This window comes from Bos grunniens, chromosome 19, assembly GCF_055505025.1.
Source record: "Bos grunniens cultivar Pamir isolate PY7600 chromosome 19, Bosgru_T2T1.0, whole genome shotgun sequence".
Lineage (NCBI taxonomy): Eukaryota > Metazoa > Chordata > Mammalia > Artiodactyla > Bovidae > Bos > Bos grunniens.
This window is the reverse complement of record NC_141183.1, coordinates 16,295,910-16,315,471: the sequence shown is the minus strand read 5'-3', so window position 1 is coordinate 16,315,471 and position 19,562 is coordinate 16,295,910. Positions and strand designations below refer to the sequence as shown.

At 56.3% G+C, this 19,562-nt stretch overlaps 1 protein-coding gene and 1 long non-coding RNA gene across 3 annotated transcripts in view; both read left to right on the top strand.

Annotated features, from left to right (window-relative positions):
• Positions 1-17,396, top strand: part of MRC2 (mannose receptor C-type 2) — a 59,623-nt gene extending 42,227 nt beyond the window's left edge. Inside the window, exons 10-30 of one of the 2 annotated variants that reach the window (XM_086357083.1) lie at positions 2,454-2,569; positions 3,139-3,287; positions 4,129-4,346; positions 5,667-5,809; positions 7,155-7,257; positions 7,510-7,648; positions 7,760-7,795; positions 8,038-8,198; positions 8,285-8,352; positions 9,248-9,348; positions 9,630-9,766; positions 12,397-12,511; positions 12,634-12,797; positions 12,977-13,085; positions 13,576-13,814; positions 13,951-14,119; positions 14,218-14,367; positions 14,688-14,807; positions 15,052-15,231; positions 15,909-15,935; positions 16,038-17,396. In XM_086357083.1, coding sequence (XP_086213209.1) covers positions 2,454-2,569; positions 3,139-3,287; positions 4,129-4,346; positions 5,667-5,809; positions 7,155-7,257; positions 7,510-7,648; positions 7,760-7,795; positions 8,038-8,198; positions 8,285-8,352; positions 9,248-9,348; positions 9,630-9,766; positions 12,397-12,511; positions 12,634-12,797; positions 12,977-13,085; positions 13,576-13,814; positions 13,951-14,119; positions 14,218-14,367; positions 14,688-14,807; positions 15,052-15,231; positions 15,909-15,935; positions 16,038-16,261 — 2,868 coding nt within the window. In that variant the 3' untranslated portion in view covers positions 16,262-17,396. The remainder of the gene's footprint in view (positions 1-2,453; positions 2,570-3,138; positions 3,288-4,128; positions 4,347-5,666; positions 5,810-7,154; positions 7,258-7,509; positions 7,649-7,759; positions 7,796-8,037; positions 8,199-8,284; positions 8,353-9,247; positions 9,349-9,629; positions 9,767-12,396; positions 12,512-12,633; positions 12,798-12,976; positions 13,086-13,575; positions 13,815-13,950; positions 14,120-14,217; positions 14,368-14,687; positions 14,808-15,051; positions 15,232-15,908; positions 15,936-16,037) is intronic. The other variant, XM_086357082.1, reaches the window with a different exon arrangement.
• Positions 17,397-17,738: 342 nt separating this feature from the next.
• The window catches only part of LOC147351388 (uncharacterized), a 46,238-nt gene continuing 44,414 nt past the window's right edge, over positions 17,739-19,562 (top strand). The window contains exon 1 of the long non-coding RNA XR_015147481.1: positions 17,739-17,858. This is a non-coding gene — a long non-coding RNA (uncharacterized LOC147351388). The remainder of the gene's footprint in view (positions 17,859-19,562) is intronic.

The window sequence follows — 19,562 nt, the reverse complement described above, 5'->3', positions numbered from 1 at the left end:
ACCCCAGCCCTGAGCCCCCTCTCCATGGAAAGCTGCAGAGAACTCGGAGGTGGGGGTAGGCGGGCCCCCCACTCCCACCCCCAAGTCTGGTCCAGTCATCACCTGTGTGGAGGCTGCTGGGGACCACCTAGGTCTCCTCTGTGTACCCTCGCTCTCCCCCAGCCCCCGCTTTCCCACCCATCTTTGCTGGCACGCACACCAGCCACAGACACAGTGTGTGCTTGTCTTTCTCCTGGGGTGGGGGTGGGGGAACCAGGCCACTCTGGTCACCCTCCCTGTGAATAAGTCGGGGAGACAGGGTGTGAGTGAGGGTGAGGGCGAGGGATTGACCCGTTTCCCTCCTTCAGTCCCACGCCTACCCCCCTCCCTGTCCTGACAGGCAGGGATGTGAGCAGTGTGGAGCGTGTGGGCAGGCTGCTCATAAAGGCCACTTTGTGGTGTCTGGGCCCCTGGCGGCTCCCTCTGCCGAAGCCACGTTCCTCCTGCCGGCCCCTCACTGCCAGTCTGGTTCCTCACTCTATCTTCCTTTGGATCAAGCCGCCTTATCACACCCACCCCCCTGCACCCCGAACTCTCCCCTAGGGGAGAGCAGGAAATGCCTGCAGGCATGAGCTCTAGTGGGGAGGAAGGGAGAGCACACGGGACCGGGCTGAAGAGTGTGGGGGCCAGCGTGGTTAGGGGCTGGCCGGGGCTCTGACCAGGCTGGGTGAAGCAGAGGGGCTACTACTAACTGTCCCGCGCCAGGGCCAGCCTGGAGTGGGTGGGGGGTTGTTGAGCTGCCATGGTTAACACCCCAGGAGAGCCAGGGGTCTTAGCACAGTCCTGCTGGAATATGGGGGTCTGTGCCTCTCCCCCCATACACACATATACATACACATGTAAACACACCTATATGAAAAGGAAGAGAAAGTGTTAGTTACTCAGTCACGTCCAACACTTTGTGACCCATGGACTGTAGCCTGCCAGGCTCCTCTGTCCATGGAATTCTCCAGGCAAGAATACTGGAGTGGGTTGCCATTCCTTTCTCCAGGGAATCTTCCCAACCTAGGAATTGATCCCAGGTCTCCTTCATTGCAGGCAGATTCTTTATTGTCCGAGCCACCAGGGAAGCCCCCCAAACACACACATATACATACATACATATACATACATACATAAACACACATATCCACACACACACAATACACACACACACACACACACACACACACACTTCCCTGATGGCTCGGTGGTAAAGAATATCCACCTGCCAATGCAAGAGATGTGGGTTTGATCCCTGAGTTGGGAAGATCCCCTGGACTAGGAAATGGCAACCTACTCCAGTATTCTTGCCTGGAAAATCCCATGGAGAGAGGAGCCTGGTGGGCTACAGTCCATAGGTTCGCAAAGAGTCGGGCATGACTCAGAGACTAAACATCAATGACACATACACACGTACACACACATACTCATATACACATACATGCGCATATGCATAAATACGACTAAACACATACACCTACACATACATAAACACACATATACACACACCAGCTTGTTCTGAACTGGCTCCTGCCCAGGGGGCTGCCCCCCTCCCCCCACCTCACCTCTCTCCCGGGCTCCAGCCCCCGCCCCCACCCCAGGTATCCCCCTCGAAGGCCTGCTGGAGGCGAAGACCCTGGTAGGCACCTGGGGTCATTTTAGGAGGAGCAGGGCTGTGGCGGGGATGGATGCAGTCTCTGTGGCGTGGGTTCAGGCCTGGGCTCCACCTGTACAGTCTGTATAAAATCAAGCCATGTAATGTCTCAGAGCCTCAGGTCCTTGTCTGCAGGGGCGGAGAGGCCCTCAGGGCGACCCAAGGGGCCATGGGTTGGTGGGGTAAAGCCTCCCTGGTCTTCTGGGGTGGGTTGGGGGGGCTGTTGCGAGCCAGCCGTGAAGGACAGGCGGTCTACTGCAACTTTGCTGCCCCTCACTGAGGGCTTGTTCTCCGCCCCCACCGCCCTCAGGCAGGCACTGCCTCCATTCCATTACTCCAGCTTCTCCAGGCCCCTGAGGATCAACCAGCCCCCTCCACTTGCTGGCCGCTCTCCCAGCTTTTCAGCTCTCATTTCCCAGCCAGCTGGCAGTTTTCCCAATACGTCTCTTGGTTCAAATACCCGAGAGAGGAGTCCAGTGGGCCACTCATCTTTCTTGGCCAGGCCACAGGCCGGGTGACTGGCTGCCTCCCTTGGGCCACGCTTCCACTCTGGACCTGGCAGCTGTGGGTGATGGTAGGCGGGGCAGTGTGGCGTGGCACAGTGCAGACAGCACAGGAAGAGCCGGCTCTGGTGTCAAACCAGCCCCCTCAGTCCTGTGCTCAAGCCTGCAGAAAATTCAGTGGTGCCACTGCTGGCATCCCCACCCCAGGATGTATCAGTGAGAGAGAAGAAGCCCTCCCCCAGACACCCCCTTTTCTGCCCACTCTCTTGAGCCAGGGTTGGACGTGGCACAGCCCCTCCTGCTACTGGCTGGGAGAGGACCAGGTGACCTACAGTGAGGCCCGGCGCCTGTGCACCGACCACGGCTCTCAGCTGGTTACCATCACCAACAGGTATGAGAGGGGGACCAGCCCACCCCTATGTCCTGGTCGAATGCGGTCCCTCCACCAGAAGGGGCAGCAGTCTGCCATCAAGTCCAGAGGGACTTGAGCATTGAGTCCCTCTGAGCTTCAACTATCTCCAGGGCCTTTTTCTAATATTATCATAAGAATGACTCTAGTTTATTAGGCGACCCCAGCATGGGGCAGTTCCTGGGCGGGGGCAGAAACAGGCCTCTATGTGGGCTGGATGCCCCAAAGAGGCCTTGAAAAGTGAAAGTTAGTCTCACAGTCTTGTCCGACTCTTTGTCATCCCGTGGACTGTAGCCCGCCAGGGTCCTCTGTGCTTGGCATTCTCCAGGCAAGAGTTGGCTCGTGTCTGATTTTTCTCTCAGCAAGGCGTGGAGATGCAGACAGCAGCGGGGGTCAGCTGTGTCAGCTGCAGCTTCCCCAGGGGTCCCCACTTCCCTGAGCAAGTTTCCGATCGGCTGCAGCACCCAAGCTCCCTGAGCAGGCCGTCTGGCCTGGGGCCCCCGGAGCTGTGGGGGTTGAGCTGCCTGCCTTGACCAGCCTCTCTCACACAGGTTCGAGCAGGCCTTTGTCAGCAGCCTCATCTACAACTGGGATGGCGAGTACTTCTGGACGGCCCTGCAGGACCTCAACTTCACCGGTTCTTTCCGCTGGCTCAGCGGGGACGAGGTCATGTACACCCACTGGAACCGGGACCAGCCTGGTGAGCCCCTCACTCAGCCCCCTTCTCGGCGGTGCCTTGGTGAAGCCGGGAGGGCCATGGTGGATCACCCCTGCCACGACCGAGACCCAGGGCTTCATAGGAGACAGCATTCATAGAGTGTGGTAATATGGATAGAAGGATGGCCTCCAGAGCTGAAATGCCTGGCTCGGGTCCTGACTTTGCAGTTTATTAGCTGTCCATCTTTGAGCCTCAGTTTCCTCATCTGTCCAATGGGGATAATGGTTCTTTCCTCACGGGGCTGACATGCGGCTTGCATGGGTTAATATATGTAAAGCCCTTGGAATAGTGGGCATAGAACAAGTGCTTCCTATTATGCCATTTCACATTTATTATCTTAAAAAAATTTTTTTTATAAATCTTTTATTTTTTTATTTTTTTGGCTGTGCTGGGTCTTCCTCGCGGGCTCAGTGGTTGCAGTACACAGGCTTCTCTAGTTGCCCGACAGCATGTGGAATCTTAGTTCCCCAACCAGGGACCGATCCCATATCCCTTTGGAAGGAAGATTCTTAACCGCGAATCCACTGTTATCTTTTTTAAGGAAGTCCCCTGTTAACTTTTTTAAGCCTTTTCAAAGATGGAGTAGATGATGAAACAGGCTCAGAGAGGTTAAGCAACTTGCCTAAGATCTCACAGGAGCCAACACAGAGTGAGGCTTCTGCCTCCATTTCCTTCCTGCTCTCTCCAGCCCTGCCACCCCCAACCCCACAGCACATGTCCCTGCAGAGATGGCCAAGCTGGCTCCCCATGCGGGGGCCAGGGAGGTGCCCCTCGGGGATGTGAGGCAGGGCTCAGTGTGTGGGTTCCCTCCTCCCTCCTCCAGGGTACAGCCGTGGGGGCTGCGTGGCCCTGGCCACAGGCAGTGCCATGGGGCTGTGGGAGGTGAAGAACTGCACATCGTTCCGGGCTCGCTACATCTGCCGCCAGAGCCTGGGCACGCCCGTGACGCCTGAGCTGCCTGGGCCAGACCCCACGCCCAGCCTCACCGGCGCCTGTCCGCAGGGCTGGGGCTCAGATCCCAAACTCCGGCACTGCTATAAGGTAGGCAGCCTGTGGGCCTCGGGGTGGGGGGAGAGAAACAAGAGCAGAGAGACAGCATCCCTGGCAGGGTGGGTGGTCCCGGTGGGACCCAGCCATGATCCGAGCAGGTGGGCCCTAGAGAAACTTCTCCCCTTAGGTCCTTTCTGTTGAAACTCTTGTCAGTGTCCTCTGAGGCCTGGTGCACAGCAGGTGCTCAGTAAACAATTGAGGAATTGAAAAACCCACAGAGACCATCAGTTTTAGAGACGCTCAGATGGGGCCAGGCTGGCAGCTCTTTAGAATTGCCCCGGGAGCGTGATTTATATGTGACCCCTTATATGTGGAATCTAAAATGTGACAGAGATGAACCTTTCTATGACATAGAAACAAAATCACAGATGTAGAGAAGAGACTGGTGGTTGCCAAGGGAAGGGGGTTGGCAGAGAAATGGAGTAGGAGGTTTGGGTTAGCAGATATAAGCTTTTATATATATAATAAGTAAAGAACAAGATCCTACTGTATAGCACAGAACTATATTCAATATTCTATGATAAATCATAATGGAAAAGAATATTAAAAAAGAATCTGTATATATTTATGGGCTTCCCAGGTAACACTAGTGGTAAAGAACCTGCCTGCCACTGCAGGAAACATAATGAGACTCGAGTTCAATCCCTGGGTCAGGAAGATCCCCCTGGAGGAGGGCATGGCAACCTACTCCAGTATTCTTGCCTGGAGAATCCCATGGACAGAGGAGCCTGGTGGGCTACAGTCCATAGAGTTGCAAAGAATAGGACATGACAAGCGATTTAGCCCGCACACATATATATATATTTATAATTGAATCACATTGCTGTACAGCAGTAATTCACGTAACATTGTAAATCAATGTTTTAAACCAAAGTACAGAAGTACTTCGGTTTAAAAAAATTTAAAAATCTTCCAGGCTGTCACTATAGAGATGGGGATTCAGTGGGCTGTGGTGGGGCCTGGTGATCTGTGTTTTTAAACCTGGCTGGGTTTGGGAGCCACTGAGGTAGTCCAGGGTCTTTTATTATAGAAAGATACTGAAATCCAGGGAGCAGAGGGACTTGCCCACAGCAAACTGTGGCTCTGCTGGGATAAGAGCCCTGATTGCCCCACTCGTCACTGGGACCATCTCTGGGAGGTGCCTGTGCCAGTTTTCCTCCCCAGGGGCTTCCTCTCTGATGAGCAGGGCTGTCTTAACTAGCCTCGACACCCTGTCCACTGAAGCCCCAGCCCCCTCTCCACACAAGTCATGGAGGGCAAGTGTCCCGTGGGGAGGTGGGCCGGGGGACAGCTTGGACTCTGCCCCTGCAGGTGTTCAGCTCGGAGCGGCTGCAGGATAAGAAGACCTGGGTCCAGGCCCAGGGGGCCTGCCAGGAGCTGGGGGCCCAGCTGCTGAGCCTGGCCAGCTACGAAGAGGAGCACTTTGTGGCCAACATGCTCAACAAGATCTTCGGGTACTGAGCTTAAGGCGCTGGCCCATGTGCACGTGTGTGGGGCTCTTGGTTTTGCTGGACACAGGGCAGTGGGCAGGGGGAAGGGGACCCCAGCGAGGTTTGCCCGAGGCTTGGAATGACCTGTGTGTCTGCTGCTAGTGCCAGGCCTGCCCTGTCCCCACTTAAGTAACCCTGGTCTCGATGGAGTCGGAGACCCTGTGTTGCTCATGTGAGCCAACAGCACCCTCTCGGACTCTCAGATCACACAAACCTAACCCTAACCCTTAGGGGCTTCCCTGGTGGCTCAGCAGTAAAGAATCCACCTTCAGTGCAGTAGACACAGGAGATGCAGGTTCAATCCCTGGATCGGAAAGATTCCCCTGGAGAAGAGAATGGCAACTCACTCCAGTATTCTTGCATGGGAAATCCCAAGGACAGAGGATCCTGGTGGACTATAGTCCATGGGGTCACAAAGAATCAGACGCGACTGAGCACACATACAACCCTAATCTTTACCATCTTTCCTTCTCCTTGGCAAAATCTATAAGCTTATCCAAGTGAGTGCCCCTTCCTGTAACCCTACACCATCCCATAATAACCCACACTTCTCAATAAACAGCTTTTCCTGAGAGACAGGACGAGAAAGGCTGCAAAAGTGAGCATTTACCCATGGGGGTTCCCCCCAGAACCCTGTCTCTGTCTCGTGGGTTCCTATGACACACAACCCCATCATCCCTTAGCCTTGGGAAACATCCAAATGGATCCAGGTTTCCAGATCTTAATTCCAGGGACGTCTCCTCCCAGCAAACAGCACAATGACATTATTTGACTAGTGATTATTAGAGCCCATGTTGATCGCTTCTCACTGTGTGCCAGAGGCTGCAGTAAACATTGAACCCACATTCAATGCTCTCCTCAACCCTACAAAGTAGACATTATCCCTTGTGGGCTGATCAAGAGGTTGGGTTATTTGCCCAAGGTCACAGAGCTAGCTGGTCCAGGGATGACCTAGGACTGGAGTCGAGGTGTGTTTGAGTCCATGGCCCCAGGTCTATGCACTGCCCCTGTCTATTTCCTAAAGTGGAAGTCTGCAGACTTGCTGGAGGGGCACACCCTACCCAAAGGGCAGCAGTGGAAGGGGCCAGGCCACATCTGCCCTCAGTCAGTGAGCGGGGTGCCCGGCCCAGCTGGCCCAGTTCTCTCTGGGGAGAAGACATTTTACGGTGGGCTCAACAGTGTTTTCAGTGTGAACCCCAGATGGAGAGGCTCCAGGCCCCCGGGACTGCCCTAGTCACAACTGCAAGGATTCCCCTACAACTCTGACCCTCCCCATGCCTTCTGTCTCCACCCCTGGGTTGTGCTGAAGTGAATCAGAGCCCGAGATCCACGAGCAGCACTGGTTCTGGATCGGCCTGAACCGTCGAGACCCCGGAGCCGGGCAGAGCTGGCGCTGGAGTGATGGACTTGGGGTAAGGGGGCCTGGAGGGAGCGGGCGGATGGACGGGATGTGGGCGTGGCCTTTTGGAGTGGGCGTGGCCTTTCGAAGGTGCACGAGGTTCAGTAGAGGCAGGGCCTATGGCAAGGAGAGGGTGGTGGGGGTGCCTAGCCCAGGTTGGGGCGCGGGGGGGGGGGTCGCAGCTTATGCCAGGCCTCTCGTTGGTCTGCTCTGGGGTTGGGGGTAGCCTGTGCCTGAGGCCCCTCTCCCCCTCTGACGTCACCAGTTCTCTTACCACAATTTCGACCGGAGCCGGCACGACGATGATGACATCCGCAGCTGCACGGTGCTCGACTTGGCCTCCCTGCAGTGGGTGGCTATGCAGTGCGAGACGCAGCTGGACTGGATCTGCAAGATCCCTCGAGGTTGGTGGGGCGGCGCTGCCGGACCGGGCAAGGGATGACGGGCGGCAGGGCCCGGGGTCCAAGGAAGGGTCTCCCTTCTCTGCAGCGTGTCTGTCCCTGTTGTCCCCGTAGGCACGGACGTGCGGGAGCCTGACGTCAGCCCGCAAGGTGAGGCTTCCTGTCCATCCCACACCCCCTGGCAGCCGGCCAGGGAAGGGCTTGACCAGGACAGAAGGGAAGGGGGTTAAGGGTTTGAGCCGAGGGAAAAGGGGATCGGGGCACATTACTGGTCCAGGTCAGATGGGCTCGCAGGCCCGCCTGCCCTGGCTGCCCTGAACCCGCCTTGTCCTCCTTGGGCGGGGTGGGCAGGCAGCCGAAGCCTGGACTCCACCCACATGCTGCCCCTGCAGGCCGGCGGGAATGGCTGCGTTTCCAGGAGGCTGAGTATAAGTTCTTCGAGCACCACTCCACGTGGGCGCAGGCGCAGCGCATCTGCACGTGGTTCCAGGCTGAACTGGTCTCAGTGCACAGCCAGGCCGAGCTGGACTTCCTGGGGCACAACCTGCAGAAGGTGGGCATGCCAGCAAGCAGGGAGGGCAGCCCGGGAGCCAGGGAAAAGGCCCTGCCAATCCTCACCTGCCTGCCCGGCTTCCCCAGTTCTCTCGGGGCCAGGAGCAGCACTGGTGGATCGGCCTGCACACCTCAGAGAGCGACGGGCGCTTCAGGTGGGAGTCCTGGCCGGGCGGTGGGTGTGGCTGGGCAGCGGGGCGCATGCGTGGATGGCTAGCAGGGACTCGGGCTGGAAATGAGAGGCAGCATCGCACACAAGAGACAAGATTTGGTTTTGAATCCGGTTCTGCCCATTGCGGGCTGTGTGGCCTTGAGCAAGTGACTTAACCTTTCCGGGCCTCTCTTGGTTTTCTCACCAGAAAATGAAACAACGAGGCCTGCCTGGTAGGGTTGTCCTTAGGACTAAAAATAAGGTGTCTGAATCCTTGGTGCTGCATCCAGCTCATTGTTCACTCACTCGGTCGTGTCTGACTCTTTGGGACCCCATAGACGGCAGCCCACCAGGCTCCCCCGTCCCTGGGATTCTCCAGGCAAGAACACTGGAGTGGGCTGCCATTTCCTTCTCCAATGCATGAAAGTGAAAAGTGAAAGTGAAGTCACTCAGTCGTGTCTGACTCTTCACGACCCCATGGACTGCAGCCTACCAGGCTCCTCTGTCCATGGGCACTAAATAACAACAATTCGTATTATGCTGGGGTCACTCACGAAAAAGGTCCACTGAAGACGTGGGCAAGAACACATGATGGTCCAGAGGGGCCTCTTCATGCTCAGGGCTCACCTACCAGAAAGACCAGAGAGCACATGAGTGTCTGAGCACAGCGTTGCCACTGGACTCCTGCTCTGGGATCCTTAGACGTCTTTTCTAGTTAGAGAAATGGAAGGCACTGGGTCCTTGGACTCCTGCTGCACTGAGCTCAGTAGCCTCGCTCTTCAGTCTGTGGCCCTGAGCCCCTAGACTTGGGCCCTGGTCTCTGCCCCCTCGCTTCTGCATTCAGGGGAGGTCTAACCTGGTGCCCTGTACTGGGATCACTCCTGCTTGTGCCATTGCAGGTGGACAGATGGTTCCATTATAAACTTCATCTCCTGGGCCCCCGGCAAACCTCGGCCCATCGGCAAGGACAAGAAGTGCGTGTACATGATGGCCAGCCGAGGTGAGGGCAGGGTAGGGCAGAGAGGGTGCAGAAGCCGAGGGGAGGGTTGGTGTTCAGGGCAGCGAGGTGAGCCCAGGCAGGGGCCTCAGTCTCTTCTCATTCTCTCTGTTCGCCCAACCCAAAAAGGATTGGATCCAGAGAGGGGCAGGCCGGTGCCTGTCCAGCAGCCGCAGAGCACTTGAGTTCAGAGCTGGACACAGGACCGCCTCCTCTCAGGGCGTGAGGCCAGGTGCTGGCAGCCCAGCCCCACACTCAGAGTGACTGCTCTTCACTTTTCACAGAGGACTGGGGGGACCAGAGGTGCACAACAGCCTTGCCTTACATCTGCAAGCGGCGCAACAGCACCAGAGAGCAGCAGCCCCCAGACCCGCCGCCCACAGGGGGCTGCCCCTCTGGCTGGAGCCAGTTCCTCAACAAGGTAGGGAGTAGGGAGGGGGCCTGAGGGGAAGGCTGAGCTTCAGGAGTCCTGGCCCTCTGGCAACCTCAGAGTCATGGCCTCTGGCCTGAACCTACCACCCTCTCCCCTGCTCAGCCCCAGGACCAGGGCTAGACCCCTCGGACACTAACTCAGCGTAGTGACACCTTCCAGTTCATAAAGTAATAAGGTTGCCCATATCGTTTGGTGAGTTTTCTAGATCCTTGGTCACCAAACATCTTGATAATGAACTCTTATTAAAAACAAAATGTTGAACATACAAAATATATATGTGTGCCTTACATATGTGTGCAAAAGTAAATATATGTATTTACTTCCATATTGGGACTTCCCTGGTGGCTCAGACGGTAAAAGCATCTGCCTACAATGAGGGAGACCCGGGTCCAATCCCTGGGATGGGAAGGTCTCCTGGAGAAGGAAATGGCACCCCACTCCAGTATTCTTGCCTGGAAAATCCCATGGATGGAGAAGCCTGGTAGGCTATAGTCCATGGGGTCGCAAAGAGTCGGACACGACTGAGCGACTTCACTTTCACTTTCCATATTAATGTGACTGATGTCATATATAATAAAATATGTACAAGAACAAAACAATCTAAAGCCTGAGCTAAAGATTTTAAATGGACGTGAGTCTGAGTGAACTCCGGGGGTTGGTGATGGACAGGGAGGCCTGGCGAGCTGTGATTCATGGGGTTGCAAAGAGTCGGACACGACTGAGCGACTGAACTGAACTGAAATGAAAGATTTTAAAACAGTATTTTTAGGTTTTCAAAATTTTTCCTTTTAATGGTATGAAAAACATTTTGTGCTCACTCTTCAATTGATCAATTATAATAATTATTACTATTTTAAATAATTTTGATAAGAGCAAAGTGATCACATATGCTTCATTATTTTTATTTATTAATTTTTAATTTCTTTATTTATTTTTGGCTGCACTGGGTCCTCCTTTGCAGGACCTTTGCAGGCTTTCTCTAATTGTGGCGAGTTGGGGCTATTCTTCGTTGTGGTTCACGGGCTTAGTTACTCTGTGGCACGTGGGATATTCCCCGACCAGGGATAGAACCTGTGTCCCCTGCGTTGGCAGGCAGATTCTTAACCACTGGACCACCAGGGAAGTCCCTATACTTTATTAAAAAATCTAGGTCTGACACTGATTCAGACTTCACAGGTCTTGTTTGGAGTTCAAATTATTTTAGAACATGGATTGAATGGTTGTTGTAGATGAAAAGATTGCCTTACAAAGACAAATAGATGAAGAAAGTTCATCCATCATTGGCTGGGCTTTCTAAGTCCTTCTCTCCATTTTTCGGTCCTTCTGCCAGTTAAATGCCAATTAAATTTTTCAGTCCTTCTGCCGATTTTTGTTTAAAAACTAGCTCATCAATTTTTGCATTTAAATGAATCTGCCTTATAAACTACTGAGAAGAACTGATTGAGAGGGTTTAAAAAAAGTCTCTGGAAGATTTTTTAAAAAACAACATTTAGAAGATTCTCTTTCCAACTATTTTGAGTGTACAGCTAGGAGAGTTTGAGGCAATCAAGAGAATCAGGATGGATGTGCCTCTAAACATGTTTTCAAAATGTTCCTTCTAGAGTGTGAGTTTCTTTCCAAGAGTGGTTAGTGACCCATGGGCTGATTCATCCAACCTGATTAGACCTTCATTGTTTTTATCTAGCGGCTGAAAGAGCTTATCCCAGGAAGCAAAGTGTGCTATTTCCTTGTGGTTTTCCCTGGCATCCTTAGTATGAGCTTTGAATCATGCCTTCTTTGCCGGACACTGTAAGACTGCTTAACTGAGTTGTGAGGATTAGATTAGTTAACACTAGATAACATAATCCATAAATCTTTGTCATGCGCTGGAGTGCAGCCAGCTCATAGTGTCATGGAGCTCTCACTGTCTTCAGATTATTCAAGCAAATAATACACCTTTTCTGCCTTAAAGAAAACAAAAAGAGTAAGATGTATTATTTATATTTTGAAACAAAAAAAACTAAAACTCATCTATACTCTCCAGAGATAACCACTATCCATATTTGTCACTCCACTTTCTGACTTTTCCCCCGTAACTGAGATCATACTAAATAGCACAATTTTGTAGCCAACCTTTTTTTCCTCAGTGTTGTATTTTGAGTATTTCTCCATGTCATTGAATTGCTCCAAAAGCTTATTCTTATGGCTTCCTCCACCTAATCTAAAACAATATATTTCATATATGTAACCGGTCCCTTTCTTAATTTGTCAGCATCATTGTAATGATACCAATAATTCTGTTGAAGGCCTTTGAAGTATATGAAGCCAAGAACCAGACAGACCTTGTCCCCAGGCGTGGCCCAGGGGTTGCTGTCATAGGTAGTGCAGCATTTGGTGGCCCAGAGAAATCTTCCCACTTTAAAATTCCTCAGGGGTGGGCAAGTGTATGTGAATTTGCCATGCCAGGTCGGGAGGGTATCAGAGCCTTGGTCAAGGAGACCCAGATGTCCTGGTTCTCCTGTTTTTCTCTCCCAACCCCCAAAGCCTCCCCAGGGCCTGGCGCTGAGGGGTCGGAGTTCCTGGGTGTGGGGGCCAGGGAGGTGGAGCTGGGTGTCACGCCTCCCCCCTCCGCCCCACAGTGTTTCAGAATCCAAGGCCAGGACCCCCAGGACCGGGTGAAGTGGTCAGAGGCACAGTTCTCCTGTGAACAGCAAGAGGCCCAACTGGTCACCATTGCAAACCCCTTAGAGCAAGGTAGGGTCAGCCCAGGGGGAGGCCCCAGAATCCTCTGATACCGTCCCCCTAGACGGCTAGAGCAGAGTGAGGAGGGGGCTGCCGCCCTGTGGCTCATCACAGTCTGTTCTGGGGGACTGTAGCGTTCATCACAGCCAGCCTGCCCAATGTGACCTTTGACCTTTGGATTGGCCTCCATGCCTCAAAGAGGGACTTCCAGTGGGTGGAGCAGGAGCCTCTGCAGTACGCCAACTGGGCCCCTGGGGAGCCCTCTGGCCCTAGCCCTGCTCCCAGCGGCAACATACCGGTGAGGAAGCCCCTGCCCCATGCTCTCCTCTTCACCCGCTAACCCGCCCTGGCCCGCAGCACGTGTCTTCACACCTGGGGACCCCCTTGCAACCTCTTTGCTCATAGTACAGACTTTTGGGGGTGGTGGCACAAGGCAGGCAGCTCTTGGGGCTCCCCTGAGCGGCTCCTTCCCCCCAGACCAGCTGTGCCGTGGTCCTGCATAGCCCCTCAACCCACTTCACTGGCCGCTGGGATGACCGGAGCTGTGCAGAGGAGACCCATGGCTTCATCTGCCAGAAGGCCACGGGTAGGTATCACCCGGGAGCCTGGAAACCTCAGCCCAGGGCTGGATGCTGTGGGCCGAGCCAGGAGGAATGAGGCATGGTCCCTGATCTCAGGGGACCACTCTGCTTGGGAAGCAAATGTGCAGAAAGGCCAGGCACCGATCAGAGGGACAGGCAGTGAGCATCCAGGGGTTGCAGGAGGAAGGTTTGGGATTTGGAGGGCTACCCAGGCAGAACTAAGACATTGGGCATGCATTGTGGCAGGGACCCCGTGGTTCAACATCTGAGGCTTCTGCAGCTCTGAGCAGGGGTCCCTCTGCCCTGGGTTCCTGGTCAGCCTCAAGGTTCCTCATCCCTTTACTAGTAAGAACATATTATTAATAACAACAGTGACCGACGGTTACCATGCCCAAAGGAGAGTTGGTCTCTGCCTGCTGTTCCCCCTCGGCCTCATGCCTGGGGATGGGGTGAGGGGAGCAGAGCCCGGCCTGAGTCCTGCCCCCTTCCCTGTAGACCCCTCCCTGAGCCCATCCCCAGCAGCGTCGCCCCCTGCCCCGGGCGCTGAGCTCTCCTACCTCAACGGCACCTTCCGGCTGCTGCAGAAGCCGCTGCGCTGGCACGACGCCCTGTTGCTGTGTGAGAGCCGAAATGCCAGCCTGGCGCACGTGCTTGACCCCTACACCCAGGCCTTCCTCACTCAGGCCGCCCGAGGGCTGCGCACGCCACTCTGGATTGGGCTGGCCAGTGAGGAGGTAGGCACTGGGCTGGGGCCCCCTACCCCCAGTTCCCTCCCTGTCTCCTCCTAACCCCCTGCCTTCCGTGGCCACCCCCCTCCATCCGGCCCTGGCTGGTCCCCTTGCTGCCGTCCTGATGGCCCCCTGTGCCCAGGGCTCCCGGCGGTACTCTTGGGTCTCGGAGGAGCCGCTGAGCTACGTGAGCTGGCAGGACGGGGAGCCCCAGCACCCCGGGGGCTGCGCCTACGTGGACACGGATGGTGCCTGGCGCACCACCAGCTGTGACACCAAGTTGCAGGGTGCTGTGTGTGGAGTTCACGGCGGTGAGTGCCCACCCGCTGGGGCAAGGGCTGGCCAGGGAGAAGCCGACCCCAGGAGGACCCTGGGCCACTTCCTCAATCCTGCATTTCCCCCCTCACAGGGCCCCCTCCTCCGCGACGAATAAGCTACCACGGGAGCTGTCCCCAGGGGCTGGCGGACTCGGCATGGATTCCCTTCCGAGAGCACTGCTACTCCTTCCACATGGAGCTGCTGCTGGGCCACAAGGAGGCGCTGCAGCGCTGCCAGAGAGGTGGGCTGGGGAGGGGGCGAGCGCCCCCACCTGGGCGTTTCGGGTGGCGACCCCTCTCGAGGACGCTCAGAGACCCCACGAATATAGTCCCCGAGCTGCACTCTGCTTGTCGGCTGCACTCACCTCTCAGTGCCCCTCAGGGCCCAATCCACACAGACCACCTGGGACGGGACATGGATGTAAATGTAGCCCCCCGTTACACGCACGTCTCCATGCCATCCTCTATTCAGGTTGCCAGGGAAGAGGGCGGGGCCTCTCCGGGGGCTCTGCTACCCCCCAGGAGACTGGCCTGCCCTGACGTCGGCCTCCTTTGTGTCCAGCGGGCGGCGCGGTCCTGTCCATCCTGGATGAGATGGAGAACGTGTTTGTCTGGGAGCATCTGCAGAGCTCTGAGGGCCAGAGTCGGGGCGCCTGGCTGGGCATGAACTTCAACCCCAAAGGTGGGCCTCCTGGGTATAGGGTCAGGAGGGGCAGGCCTTGGGCTACAGCGGGAGGCCCTCCGCTGGGGCTTGGCTGGTGGTGAAGGGTGGGGGGGTGGGCGGTGAGGGCCTGTGGGAGGGGGGTGAGGATCTGTGGGATGTGGGGGTTTTCTAGAACAGGCCTCTTCTCTCCCATCTGCTTCTGCTCCATTTCACTGCTCCCCCATCCCCAACAATGCACCCCCCCATGCCACCTTTCCCACAGGGGGCACCCTGGTCTGGCAGGACAACACAGCTGTGAACTACTCCAACTGGGGGCCCCCGGGCCTGGGCCCCAGCATGCTGAGCCACAACAGCTGCTACTGGATCCAGAGCAGCAGCGGGCTGTGGCGCCCGGGGGCCTGCACCAACATCAGCATGGGCGTCGTCTGTAAGCTCCCTCGAGGTGCGGGAGACATCTGGTGCTGGGGGGCGGGGGGGCCCGGGCCGCTGCTCATTCTGCAGGCCACACAGTGGATGGGAGGGAGTCAACAGGCCTGGGGTCACCGGGACCCTCCTCTGGGATCAATTGGTCTGTACCAAGGACTGGCCCTTCCTGAAAATTGCCAGAGTAGACAGCCATTGGTAGACAGTAACCATTTTGTAGTGGTTAAAGGCAGGGATATGGGGTTCGAGCCCAGGCCAAACCGTTTGCCAACTCTGTGACCTTGGGTAAATTGCTCAAGCTCTCTGGCCTCAGTTTATTCATGTAAAATGGGGTAATAAAAGTACCTATGGGCTTTGAAGGTGGCTCAGTGGCAAAGAATCTCCCTGCCAACGCAGGAGATGCGGGTTCAGTCCCTGGGTTGGGAAGATCCCCTGCAGGAGGAAATGGCAACCCCCTCCAGTATTCTTGCCTGGGAAATCCCATGGCCAGAGGAGCCTGGCAGGCTACAGTCCAAGGGGTTGCAGAAGAGTCGGACACGACTCTGCGGCTAAACAACAACAGTAATAAGAGTACCTATGAGAGAAGTAAATGAGCCAATTAAGTGTCTGGCACTGCAGGAAATGTTCTTGCATGTTTGCTTATTATTACTGTATTGTTACTACCACTGTTGTTAACTGGTCCCTCCTCCCCTACAGCTGAGGCGAGCAGCTTCTCCCCATCAGGTGAGTGGCAGGCAGGACTAGCCCTCTCCCCCCGGGTCCTGGTCATTCTGGGCAGCGGGCGGGCATGGCGGGGCTTCTGACCAAGGGTCCTTCCGGCCACAGCAGCCCTCCCGGAGAACCCCGCGGCCCTGGTGGTGGTGCTGATGGCGGTGCTCCTGCTCCTGGCTCTGCTGACGGCTGCCCTGATTCTCTACCGGCGGCGACAGAGCGTCGAGCGTGGGGCCTTCGAGGGTGCCCGCTACAGCCGCAGCTCCTCCGGCCCCAGCGAGGCCACCGAGAAGAACATCCTGGTGTCCGACATGGAAATGAACGAGCAGCAGGAGTAGAGCCGAGGGTGTGGGCGGGGCCGAGGGCGTGGGCGGGGCCGGGGGAGCTGGGCGCCCCACCAGCTGCGGTCCAGTCGGCCTACGGGGGGAGGTGGCGCCCTGGGGAGCGCTGTGGGGAGCTGGGGCTGGCAGGGCCTGGGCTGGTGGGGTCCTTCCCTCCCATGAGGGCTGGGCTGAGGCCTGGCTGAGTGCAGCATGGCGTTTCCTTTTGGGGGGGCCCTAAGGTCTTGTCACCCGGGCCTGTACCCCCATGGTCACCGGAGGCAGGACAGGAGCCTCTTTCTCCCTGCCCCCACCCCCCAGGCCTGTCCCCTAACCCTGGGACCCCCTCTTCTCGCTGCAAAGTCTGAGGAGCCTCCCTGAGCCCTCAGCCGGCCTCTGTCGCTTCTCCCCTACCCTGGCAGCTCAGCTCCTCATCCCACATCCTCCCTGCCCCCCCACCCGCTGTCCGCCCGCCCTGCATCCTGCCTGCTCTCCCAGCCCTTCCTTCTGAGCCAGGGCCCTGGGGTCTGGGGAGCCCTCTCTTGCTGTTGGTGGGGGTCACAGGGGGGTGAGCATTTGTCAATTGTGTGCCTGCTGGGGTGGCTGTAGGGCATGACGGGAGGGTTCTGGGCTGGGACTGAGGACCGGAGCATCACTGTGGTATCAGCTGGGCTGGAGACAGGTCCGGGGAGAGACACCCTGACCTCCTGGGGATGACCGGGCTGGGCTGGGGTGTCATCTCCTGCCGGTCAGAGGAGGGCTCTGTCCCTGTAAAGTCCCCTGTGGGGACCAAAGTAAGTTCCCTAAGGTTTCCAGGTCCTGGCTGTAGTTTGGAGAGAGAGAAGGTGGTTGGCCAGGGTCAGTGGGAGCTGGGGTGCGCCCTCTAAGGGGGGCCCAGAGGAGCAGCACCTGAACCCCCTGGAGTGGCCCCTGTGTGGGGGAGACGACCCACCCAGAACCTTTCCAAGAGGCCGGAGCCCCAGTTAGAATCACCAGTCCTGGCGCCATGGCCCAGGGCAATGTGAGCACAGACTCCAAGACACGGTCCTTTTTGTAGTTCTTAATTTTTTTTAATGTGCCATTATTGTTTTAAAAAGAAAAAGATAAAAGAAAAGCAAACAAATAAAACACCTTTCAGAGGCTTGAGAGAGAAGGGTCCCCACTTTGTTTTGTTGGGAGTCTTGTCCTTCATACTGCTTCAAAGATACATGTTATTTTGGGGGGCTTGCATCTGTTTTGCTTCTGTCTTGGGGCCACGGGACCCCAGCCTTCTCTCTGCTCCTGGGGATACGTGTGAGAGTAAGCATTCAGGAGCCAAAGGACAGTGGCGTGAGCTTGGGCAACTTGGCTCCCTTTTCAAAGTGTAAAACAGGAGAACAGGATGCACCTCCCGAGCTCCTTTAAGGAGGTTGAGGATTAAGTGAGATCACCTGGGCAAAGCAATCTGCACAGGGCCTTGGCGCTCGAGCTGTAATTGTCCCATAAACGTCAGCTGGTACTGCTTGTCTCTGGGCTGTGGCTCCCAGGCCAGCGTGTGAGGTACCCCTGCCAGACCGCGGTGGGGGCCCCACACCACCATGCTTCCAAGACAGACCTGCATTTGAGCTGCAAGACAGTGAGTACACCTTTGTCCCTGGGTAGTGTGGGCTCTGAAACTGCCCTGAGGCAGGGGAGTGGGTCACAGGACCCCGCCCACCACCATCACCTCCATTCAGGATGTTTGAGCTGGAGTTAGAGCCGCAAACAGAGAAGGCCTTGACAGCCAAGGATGGTCAACTGTTCCAGGTCGCGCTGGGTGCAGTGAGAAGGCTTGAAGCAGGCCGAGGGGCCGGGAGCTGCTTTGGGCTGGGTGGTTGGGGTGGGTCTCTCCAGTGGCAGTGAGGCTGGAACCTGAAGGAGGTGGGTGGGAGGTGGTGCAAGCATCCGGGCCAGGTCCTGGGCTGGGGAACGCTAGGGGGAGGGGACTGGGTCCTGCCGCGGGGCCCCTGGGGCTTCAGATGACCAGTGAGGAGGCCAGGCTGGCTGGAGCGTGGTGGGGCCTGGTTGCCTGAGGCCTTGAAGGCAGGCCTAGAAAGCCTGAATGTGGATGTCAGGTCCAGCAGGAAGTCAGTGGGAACGGCTAGTCTGACCTTTTCAGCCGGTGCTTTGAATCATTTTGTCTGTGGCAACTGGCGAGGTTGTGTGCACATGCGTGTTTGGCCTTGGTGATTTTTAAACGCAAGTGTCTTGTTTTCTAAATCGGTAATCCTGTCACGTGGTTCAAAGCCTAAGCCCATATGATAGGAAAAGATACTGAGAAAGTGACTCCGGCACAGTGGGGTAGACGAGGTGCCATGTCTGAATCTGGGAGCGCCTTTTCGGAGCCTTGGAAACCCAAGGCCCTCTTCCTATTCTCCTCTCTCTGTAGCAGCAGCAGGACACACAGAGGGGCCTGGTCACTTCAGGGAGGGAGCCCCAATCCTGTGGGTGTGTGGGGGGGGTCCTTAATGATTAATCCACTTCAGCCTGAAGTGATTAGCCCTCCACAGTGGGGAACAACTCCCTTTGTGAGTTGAGTGCCCGGCCATTAGCCACAACTCACAGATGGCTAGGGCAGGCTGAGCCCAAGCCCCTTGGGGAGTTGGCTGCTGACCCTTGCCCTGAGAGATAGGAAGAGCCTAGGGGTGAAGGCAGGGACACAGGCTCCCAGGTGGGGTTTGGGGGTAGGAGGAGCAGCTGAAGGAGTGAGGACCCAAATGCCCCAAGGCTACCTGGGGCCAGTGGCTGCTGTGTGTCCAGAGGTTTAAGTCAGCAGTCCTCAACCTTTCTGACACCAGGGACAGATTTCATGGGAGACAATTTTTTCAAGGACCGGGAGGAGAGGGATGGTTTTTGGGTAATTCGAGCGCCTTACATTTATTGCGCACTTTATTTCTAATCTAATGCTGCCGCTGATCTGACAGGAGATACCAGTCCATGGCCCAGAGGTTGGGGACCCCTGGTTTAAATCACTCCAGAAATACTTGTTCCCCACTCTTCTCTCCTTTCCTCAGGTGGCTTTAGTCTTTGCCAGAGCCTGAATCCCCACCCAGAAGCATTTCAGACAGCTTCACATGCACCTGGGGGCTCCCCATAGACCTTGTTCTGCTTGGGGGCTCCTGCCTGCCCAGGAGAGGGCTGGGGGACTCCGGGTGGCTCTCTGTGGGCAGGAGGAAGGCTTGGGACTGGGGTCATCTGCCTCTGGCCCCCGGCCAGTGCTGGTTCTGGTAGGGTGCGTGGGAGAAACTCCTTTCTTTCTGCTCATTTCCATGCAATAGGCCTTCAGCCTCTCTACATTCCA